This window comes from Sminthopsis crassicaudata, chromosome 6, assembly GCF_048593235.1.
Source record: "Sminthopsis crassicaudata isolate SCR6 chromosome 6, ASM4859323v1, whole genome shotgun sequence".
Taxonomy (NCBI): domain Eukaryota; kingdom Metazoa; phylum Chordata; class Mammalia; order Dasyuromorphia; family Dasyuridae; genus Sminthopsis; species Sminthopsis crassicaudata.
The window spans coordinates 254,514,678-254,524,974 of NC_133622.1; the positions used below are offsets into that span (position 1 = coordinate 254,514,678).

Below are 10,297 nucleotides of genomic sequence, written 5' to 3' on the forward strand. Positions count from 1 at the left end.
AAACGTCCAGAGCAGTCACAGGGAAAAGACAGGGTGGGTTTGGGGCCAGGCCATCAAGAACCAGGTACTAAAAAGGAAAGAAAGGATGTTAATGGGAAGCTGTCACCATCGGGGACTCAGATGGCCATCCCTGCTGGATGGACAGAATAATGAACGTGCGCCCATCTGGCTGGGCTCCTAGGGAACTCAGCAGGGGGGAAATCACCCAAATCATTCTTTCATGAACGGAAGTTGCACAAGTAGCGAATTCGTTTTGTGACATGTAAAATTTGTAAACCATCAGTCACATCTAGTCGTCATCATCGTGACCTAGGAGTCAGCCCAAAACATGTCCAGATGCTCAGGTAGAGGTGGCCCGGATGCGCCATGTGACGTACATCTCGGGAGGTTTGGTCTCATATATACAAATATTACAGAAAGAAAATAGGCATTAAATACAGTTTATTTAAAGTACAGTATATAGCAAAAGTTTATCCTAAAACCTAGAGGACCACAGTTTCACATGTCTCTTTGAGTAGACCCGGTATTTAACACTCGGCTCCACTGGTAAAGAGGATCATGAATAGGGCCTAGGCCTGATGTTCCCCAAGCAGGGGGAAGAGGAGGAGGGGGCTCTCTGAGCTAGGAGCTATTGCTGAGGGGAGCAAACTCATCAAACAGAGCTAGACGGATTTGTCTTGGCAAACAAGTATTTTATTGGTCATTGCAGGCCCTTGGGCAGCCCCGTTACTCTGATACTATAAGACACAAAAATAAAACTATTTCAGTAGCTCTTTAATGTTTCCATCTGCTTTCGACTGCTGACACCACATGGAGGCTGTTAAGTGTCTGCAAAGGTCCGCGGCGCGGGACAAAAGGTCCCCACTGGCGGAGGCCACAACTCAAGAAACCTAAATTAAACCAAGGTGGGATTAAACAGCGGCGGCCTGTAAGTCATCCGGCCGAGTCCCTTTCCTACGTCTGGGCTCACGTTGGACCTGACACAGTGCGCCGAGGCAACACCAGCGGAAAGCAAAGGAAGGAAAAGAGCCTGATTGCTAGTGGTTTATTGACTGAATTCTGTCATCTCACCAAATGGAAGACAAATGATGGCTAAAGTACCTTTTTTTACACATTCTGAAATATTGTGGCACCTCCGCTAACTGCCTCGAGTCTCCAGGTTCCTCTACAGCAATGTTCATCTCCCTATGGAAAAATCGAAAGTACTCTGAAGGAAAATGCCTGAATGCATTATTTTTATTACAAGTTAGGTTGGAACTTCCAAATACAAAGATTGACCTGCAAAGGGGATCAGAACAGAGGCAAAGTCAAAAGAAAGACTGTTTTCCAGAGGTGGAGGGTGCGGTGGATGAAAGGAGGGTGGGGAGGGGGCTGGAGAGGAGTGGCTTTTTGTTGGCTTTGGGACTGGGGAGCGACCGACTGGCTTACACCGCTCGGTGAATCGGGGACCGCTTTTGAAGAAACATTTGTCCTTCGGTGACGAAGTTCTAGCAAAGATAGAAAACGTAACACAGCTCTGCTGGTTCAGACGCATCCAAATAAGGTTGATTTAAAAAGGTCATACTCTTTAGAATTATTCCACAGAAATAGTATTATTAGTATTAAATCACCAAAGTTTGTTTTCTTTAACTTCCTAGCACAAAGGCTGCCTAGTAGACCAGCCACTGTTTTTTTTTTCTCTTAAAATATTGTGCTTATAAACTATCTATACAACTATTTAAACTTGCAGTAAAGAAAGAATTAAATTGGTAAATTTGCTGTTCTCATTCGAGGGCTGCTGCAGACCTAATCAGACACTTGATTGTGAGCAAAAGTAATAAAAAGAAAAAGAAAAAAAAAGTCTTGTTTTATAACTAGAGATGGGCTGGGCTAATCTGGAGTAGAAAATTAAAAAAAAGAAAAAAGAAAAACCTGAACATTTGGGCCACTTCCAGATTCGAGAGTGGATACACTGGAAGCCTGGCAGGACACTGGCTAGCTGTGGGCAGTTGACAACCTCCCTTGGGGATGAGAGGGCCTATTACTGTGGGGGGGGAGGAACTTTTGGGGGCCTGTGCAGAGTCAGGGAAGTGAGGGGCAGGAGAGAGAGACATGGAAGAGGATCTAGAAAAGTTGGCAGTCAGGGTGATCTCACTCTGTTCCTAAGTGACCAGCATCTTTCCTAGCCCCTTGGAGATGCCCCCATTCCGATGCCTCCATTTCTGCTCCTTCAATCCCCACTCACGACTCGACTCCTCCTCTCCACCCCGGGTCCTGTCCACCTTCTGCCCCTCTCCCAGCGCCGCTTCTCAGGAAGCCGGAGAGATTCCCTGAGGTCCAAAGAGGAAGGGAGACCTCTCAGCATGCTGCTCTCCTGGGCCCTAGACAGCCACGGGGCTGTCCTAGCATGACTCCTCAACCTTGCGGGGCTCAGGCGGGGATCCTGGAGCCCCAGACGCAGCTCCCGACAAAGACTCCGCGGTCCAGGTAGCACCACGTGGCCCCTGGTTCACCTCATTTTTTTGATTGTCCTTTGGGTCAAGGTACATGCTCACCTCCTTCCACCTCAATGGGGTCTAAAGACAAAACAAAGGCTCCAGAGCAGAAAAGGTTAAGGGAGGGGACCTCCTGGTGGCCCGGCCAGCTTCCGGATGGGACGCCCTGGGTCTGGCGGAGAGGCGGCTTGGGGCCGGCTTGGCTCCCGGGCGTGACTCTCCCCTTCTGTCTCCCAATCGTGGCTATGTGCTTTGCCTAAGTCCACGTGGCCTGGATCGGCCACCTGGGAAATATGCGAAATAGATTTATTTGCAGAAATCAAGAAATAAAGGTGACCAAGCAGGGCCCGATCTGGGGGAGAGACTCCACTCTGCCAAGAAAGGTCGCCGGCCCTCTGCCTGACAGCTATGGCTACAGCCCCAGGGAGGAGACCCTGTGGGGGGCCTGGGGGCGGGGAGCCCCAGACGGCAGTCTGAGAGAGAGCGCGAGCTCCGGGTCTGGTTCTATTGCAAGCAAACCGCTCGGAAAATAAGGAAGCAAGTGAGCATGTACGCACTGAGAAAGGGGAGGGGAAATGAGCGGGAGCCGGTGATGGGACCGGGAGGGTCAGGAGCCTGTCAGAACCAAGGGAGGAGCAGCTCGGGAGGCATCCGGCCGAGACCCTTGCGGGCCTGGCTTCTGGGCCTGGGAGGAGCAAGGGAGGTCACTTGCCCCCGGGGTGGGGGGGCAGGCTGGAAACCCGTTTTAACCCCCCTTTCCCTTCCTCCCCTCGACTGAAGGGAGTGGCGCAGGCGCCCGGTGCCTGGGCCTGGCCGGCCGCCAGGTGAGCATCGGGGCCGAGCGAGGGGGCTGGTGGACCTGGGCTCCGAGACGCGCTCGGACTTTCTTTGGGCGGCAGGAGGTGGACAGAGCCGGGGGTGGTGTGGGGCTCAGGGCCCAGGAGGCCTCGGCGGTGGCAGCGCAAGCCCATCTCTACTTATAAGCAGAAGTCCGTGAAGGCGGAAGGAGCGGGCGTCCTTATCTGTCCAGCAGCTGCTTGAGCGCTCTCTCTATGTTCATCCGATGGCCGACCCGAGTCACGCCGAGGTCTATGAGGTCTTCCTTCTGGAGGTTTGGTAAGTGACTGCCGTCGATCTCATTGTCCATGAAGGTCTCTTTATGCTCACCCAAGTTTAAGCTTTCCAGCCAATCAGCCACGTCGGGCTTGGTCCACAGGTGGACAGGTTTAGTTGTAAAAGGCTTATTTGAGATTGGCTGTTGCAGTATCGAGGGAGACGGGGACCTGCTGCGCGCTGCCGCGCTCAAGCCAAACAAGTCCCCGGAAGATGGCTGGCTCGGAAGGCTAAAAACCTCGGGCAGGGTGGGTGAAGGGGCCGCGGCGGAGACGGCCGTCAGGGGGGCGGCCAGGGCCTCCTTGGCGATCTCCGTGGGGGACACCACGGGGCTCGGGGCGCGTCTCGTGACGGCGGTCCTGCCGTCGTAGTCCGGCGGCCGGCTCTGCAGGGTGATGGGCTGGGTGGTGCCAGGGCGGACGGTGAAGGTGACCGTCGTGCTCCGCGTCCCTGAGACGGTGCTCATGACGTCCGTGCTCCTGCAAAGGCGGCAGACAGAAACAGGTGTCACCTGGTGAGCGGAGGAGGGGGGACGGGGGTCGTCGGGGGCCCGAGGAACCATTCGAGTCATGGGAATCAGGGCTGAGGGAGGAGCGGGAGGAAGTACGAAGGGAACGGTCTCTCCATGGTGGGCTTTTTCAGAAGGGTTACGTGAGCCATCGATGGTTCCTGCCCCATAGGACCAAGGCAGGAGTCCATAGAGGCTCTGGGTAGTATCTACAACCCTGCTACCTGCCTCCCTCCACCGCCACACACGACTGACCTCTGCTGGTCATTCAGAGAAGCCCTGGGCTCTGAGCTGGGGGGCAGGCCCTGGCTACCCTTGGGGTAACATTCTCCCGGCACCCACAAGCCCCCATACACCACAAATGGCAGGGTGTGGGCTCTGGCTGGGTCGCGGGGTGGAGGACTCTAGCTGACATCCCAGAGTCAGTGGGACTGGGAACCTGGCTAGGCCCAATATTTGCGTTTGGTTTGGGGACCCTTCCCCCCAACTCTGCTTCCAGGAGAAACCAAAAGAAGACCACTTCAGAGAAGGTTCATTTTAGAAATCCGGCCAAATGGCAGGAGGGTCCTGGGGTCACCCGCCAGCCCGACAACCTCGGGGAGCAGAATTACCGTGTTCACCCAAAGGGGCCCCAGAGGCTTGGCCCCCTCTCCATCATTCTCTCCTCCGCTTAGAGCCCAGCTGATTTAGAAACATTTCCCACCACGTGGGAGCTGCCCGTTTTCTCGCTCAGTTGCCTTGCAAACATTAGCTATCCCAAGCACTAGACTAAATTCCCCCAGGTCAGCCTAGAGGCCACCCTGTTGCTAGCATTTGTGTGTGGGGGGAGAGGAGGACACTTGGTAGACCCTCATTAAACAGATCCGAACGGAATCCACCAGCAAGGGGTGCCAGGCAGAGGAAATGGACGTTGGGGAAGTTAAGGGGGCTCAGGCTCAAGCGTGGCCCCTGAGCCACCCCAGCTGTGGGAGCCTCCCTCTCCCCCATCAGCCCGCTTGCACGTCTGTGCCTGAGGAGGCAGCTTGTGTACCCCAGAATCACAACTTCAGAGCTCCCTCCCAGAAGAAAATGGAAACTCCGCCATTGCCCCATAAGCTCAGCAGACTCCTCTGGAGATCTGCTCGGCTGGGGGCTGTGTTTACAACCGGGTGTGGACCAGGTGGATCTTGGGGGCCCAGAGAGGCCTTCTAATGGCTCCCACCCCCAGGCCAGCCCCCAAAGAGCCAGGTTTACTGCAGTCATTGGCCAACATCCGCCCCAGTGGACAGGTGGGTCACGTCCTTTGGGGAGGCCCGAGCAGGTGGGGCTTAAAGAATGAGGAGGGGGGACAACAATAATTATAAGCTGTAAGGAGGGCACGGTGCTTTATGAGCATCTCCTGAGTCTCAGGAAAGCCTGAGAATAGGGAGCTCTCCCACAGATGGCCAGGGAAGGGGGCAGAGGTCCGCCGAGAGGAAGCCGGAGCTCTGGATTCCTCCTTTGCCCGGGCCCCAGAAAGCTCTTGGCCAAGTGTCCTAACAAGCTGAGCTCCCTTGCTCACGGAAGGAGCTGGGATCTTGTGCACATCTTCCCTTTAATGATGGGCCATTTGTAATGTCTTGTCAAGGACCCAAGGCTGGGGTCTTGAAGAGGAAGCAAAGCTGGGAGAAGACCTTGGGGGCATCCCAGACCTTCAAGCTTGGGAGATGGAGGGGTCTCCATCCTGTCTAACCCTCCCAATTTACAGGAGAGGGCTGTGACTTGCTCACCTAGCAAGCGGGAGAGCCAGCACTAGGAGCCAAACTCATGGCACCGTGATGCCTCCCTCTGGCCCAGCTTGGATCCCCTTGGCTGGGTGATTATGGGCCTGTCTCCTCATCTGTGAAATGGGCACAAGAGCACTTTGTACCCTCTAGCTCACAGGGCTTTGTGAAGGACACACTTGGAAGACTTTAATGTCCCAAGGGAGTGTACAGAGAGTGTTTGACAGCAATAAATAACTAAGAAGTTCCTTCATCTTCAGTAGGAAGTCGGCCTTTCTCCTGGGGCCTCCCAGGATGAGGGGCATGGGGAGTGGAGGACACCAGTGCTCTGGGGGTGACCGCAGGCCTTTGGGAGGAGCCGGTGCCTGGCAACGAGGAAGCTTCCTGGCTGAGCTGCCTGGGGTCGGATGCACCTGTCATTCCCTAGAGTCCCACAACACCCCCAAGTTCTTGAGTGACCTCCATGGGCCTTCCTGTGGCCAGGGCCACCTCTTGCAGAGCTCAGGGTCTTTGTTCCCTGTGGTTCTGAGTTTTCTTGGCATCTCACTGGGCTCAGAGCTCATGTGGTTCTGTGGCCACAGACGGAGGGAGGATTGGAACTGGATTTGAATTCAGGCCTTCCTGACTTGAGATCCAGGGCTCCTCAGAGGGGCATGAGGAAAGCCTGAGAGCCTGGATACCATCGTGGGGGGGAGATGCCCATCTCCTTCGCTGCCATCCACCTTCCTGTGGGACTCAGGCCTGAGGAGGAGGATGCTGAAGCTTGGGCATAGACGCACAGATACCTCACAAGAGGCATGGGACGGTGCCCCCCAGGGGTTGGCAGGGAAGTCCACCTGATTCCCAAGCACCCCCAAATCCGCAGCTGTGGCGAGAGAAAAACCATCCAGGACTCTGTAGACCTCCAATGCGGTCCCTGGGTTGGACTTGGACCCGAGAGTCCCTCCCTCCCCAGAGTGCTCCTGATCAAGCATGAATTAAGCACCTACTCTATACCAGGGGCTGTGGCCACAAAGACAACAATGACAAGGCCCCAGCACTGGAGATGATGTTGGACAGACGCTGAAAAGGTGTAAAGGAAGGCAAGGGGCTGGATGTGAATTCTGGCCATTTACTTATACCCAGTGACTTTGGGCAGGTAACCTGATCCCTCCAGATTTCAGTGTCTTCCTCAGGAAAACAAAGGGCCTGGACTGGGATCTCTAAGCATATGGCTCCCTATGATCTAGGAGCTGGCAATTATAGATGGAAGAAAGGAAGAAAAGAAAGGAGAAAGGGAGGGAGGGAAGGAGGAACAGAGGGAGGCAGGAGGATGGAAAGGAGAGGGAAGAAAGGAAGCTTTTGTTAAGCTCCTAATATGTGCCAGGAACTCGGCTAAGCACTTTGTTATCTCATTTGGTCTTCAAAACTCTGAAAGGTAGATGCCATAGGATGTCCATTTTACAGACGAGGGAAACGAGTAAGGGACTTGTTCAAGACGATACAGCTAAGTGTCAAAGGCTGGTTTCTGAACTTGGCTCCTGACTGCGGGGCTGCCACTCTATCCATCGAGCTGCCTTTATGGACTCAGGACTGAGGTTTGCAAAGTGCCTTACAAATATCTAGTCCGACCCTCATGACCACCCTGGGACAACCCTGCCGTTATTACCCTGTATCTGAGGCACGGAGCCGTTAAGTGACTTGCTTAGGCTCCCACAGCTTAGGCTCCCAGAGCAGAATTTGGCCTTGGGTCCTCCTCACTTCCCATTTGATTTCACCTGCTCTACCCCCAACCTCTTATTTAGAAATAAATCCGAGCCCCTCGAACGCCCCAGGGCAAGCTTGCTGCTAAGGACACCAGAATAGGAAGACCCAGAGAGTAGAACATCAGAGTATCAGGGGAAAAGCTTCCTTTTTCTCTAAATATCCTTTAAAAAAATTAAAATAGATTATTCCTGTCTTTTTTTTAAGTGTCAAATTTATTTCCAAACCTGTGTCTCCTCCATCAACTACCCAGGGAGTGGCCATCAGAAAAGAAAAATGCAGATGAATAAACCGAGTCTGAGACTCATCTACAGCCTCCTCCGAAAAGAAGGGAAGAAGATAGTCTCCCTTTTCTTTTTCAGGGACAAAGAAGTCGGCCATTATCATGGAAGGGACTTTGATTTGCTTTGAGTAAGATTCGAGTTTTCCCCAGGAAGCCCTGCCCCCCCCCAGAAACCCCCAGGCACCTTCTCCCCATCCCTTCCCCACCAAGAATTAAGCTGAGCCCTCCCATCCTGCAGGTGAATGGGAGGATCCCTGACAAGGAGAGCCTGTGCTTGTAGCCCCAGGGAAGGAGGCATCTCCTGCCTCCTAAGGCAGCCCCTTCCCCAACGGGAAGTTTTTCTCACATTCAGCCCAGACCACCCACCTTGCACCTTTGCCTCCCCGGCTCCCGGTCGAGCCCCCCTTCTCCAGGACTGCCCTTCAGACCCGTAAGCCAGCGCCCTTGCATGTGCTTCCCAGTCCCTCTCTGGCTGCCCCAGCTCTCGTGTCGGCTCTCAGCCCCGGCTGCTCTGACTTCTCCAGGGCCCGGCTAGGCGGCCTAGGCAGGGCTGGGGATGGAAGGTCCTGGAAGCTCACCCGCTTTGTGGGTGCATTAGACCAGCCTGCCGCCCCTGGCCCCCAGCGTTCCGATCTGGTAGCGTGTGGGGTGATCATGGCAGGCCAGGGCCATCCCAGTGTGGAAGCTTCCCTCCCCATGATGTGGAAGGGAATTTATAGTCAAGCTGGGTCTCTGTCCACTGTCCACTGTCCACTGCCAGGCACATACACTCAGTGACCGCCAGGGGCGGCACAGGGCACAGTGTTCACACCTGGAGGCAGGGACACCCGAGTTCTAACCCTGTCTGATTCTCCTAGCTGTTACGGCCCTGCACATTCCTTGGCATTCCTCAGTTTCCTCCTCTGTAAAAGGGGGATAACAATAGCGCCTGCCTCCTAGGGTTGTAGCGGTCAGGGGGGTTAACGTTTGTAGAGCACTTTGCAGATCTCCATATTCCACATTCTCTCTGTATATATTCTATAATGTATCACCACGTGCGCCATCTATATCTGCGGCAGGCTCTCTCCAGTCTCTGTACCCCCTTCAGCTCGTGGGCCCGAAGCCCTTGGACCTCCTGCCCCCGCAGGGACACACCAGAAATCGGGAGGCTTTCGCCTTCGATGTGGCCCAGGACTCTCCCCCCAACATTCCCTCCATCTTCCTCCTCCAGAACCATCATCATCCCCCAGCAGAGCACCGGCTCCTCGAGAGGAGGGACAGCTTCAGGTCTTTATAACGACAATGTTCATCCTGGTACATAGTAGGTGCTTAATAAGTGTCTGTGGAACCCAGACTGTCAGCATGTGGACTGCTGAATGCTTCCAGCTGCAGGCCTTTATTCCAAGGCACTGACAAAAGTAATTAGCAGCAGGCAGCCCAGCATGGAATCCTGGGGACCCCTGGGGACCTCCAAGCTGGCAGAACCCTTATCACCTCCCGGGGAGACGTCTTTGCTAAGGGGGCTTTTCCATGCTAACGATGAAAAATCTGTTTCCTTTCTCTAGCAGGCCCTTCCGGACACTTGTTGATAGGGTCCGAAAGCCAGCCCAGAGTCGTCCTACTGTACATCTGAGGGCCACGGACCTGGGGCCAGCCCAACGTCCTCTTACTAGACATCCGAGGGCGATGGGCCCAGGATCAGGAGGCTCAAGCTTCCCACCGTGTGACCGTGACTCCTCTGAACCTCATTCCTTCTCCTAAAATGGGATTATTATCGCAGCCTTTGTCTAACTCCTGGGGAAGTGCTCGGGCTCGGCTGGGGCTCTCTGAGGGCATCTAGCCTAACCCTGGATGGAACACAAGCTATGATAATTTAGCCAAAGGGATGGGTGACCCTCCAAGGCCAGACAGGTAAATAGCAGGAGAAGCTGGGCCCTTAGAGTGGGATGAGACACCCGAGGTCCTCTGGAGGCCCCCAGATGCCGGCTCGCTCACTCCGGGGGCCCCCAGACGCCGGCTCGCTCACTCCGGGGGCCCCCAGACGCCGGCTCGCTCACTCCGGGGGCCCCCAGACGCCGGCTCGCTCACTCCGGGGGCCCCCAGACGCCGGCTCGCTCACTCCGGGGGCCCCCAGACGCCGGCTCGCTCACTCTGGGGACCCCCAGACGCCGGCTCGCTCACTCTGGAGGCCCCCAGACGCCGGCTCGCTCACTCCGGGGGCCCCCAGACGCCGGCTCGCTCACTCCGGGGACCCCCAGACGCCGGCTCGCTCACTCCGGGGACCCCCAGACGCCGGCTCGCTCACTCCGGGGACCCCCAGACGCCGGCTCACTCACTCTGGGGGCCCCCAGACGCCGGCTCGCTCACTCTGGGGGCCCCCAGACGCCGGCTCGCTCATTCCGGGGACCCCCAGACGCCGGCTCGCTCATTCCGGGGACCCCCAGATGCCGACTCG

General features: G+C 55.6%; 1 protein-coding gene across 3 annotated transcripts in view; it reads right to left on the bottom strand.

The window, feature by feature from the left end:
- Window positions 1-425: 425 nt before the first annotated feature.
- SHANK2 (SH3 and multiple ankyrin repeat domains 2) overlaps window positions 426-10,297 on the bottom strand; it is a 534,119-nt gene continuing 524,247 nt past the window's right edge. For all 3 annotated transcript variants that reach the window (XM_074275360.1, XM_074275361.1, XM_074275362.1), the window contains one exon: window positions 426-4,066. In XM_074275360.1, coding sequence (XP_074131461.1) covers window positions 3,493-4,066 — 574 coding nt within the window. In that variant the 3' untranslated portion in view covers window positions 426-3,492. The remainder of the gene's footprint in view (window positions 4,067-10,297) is intronic.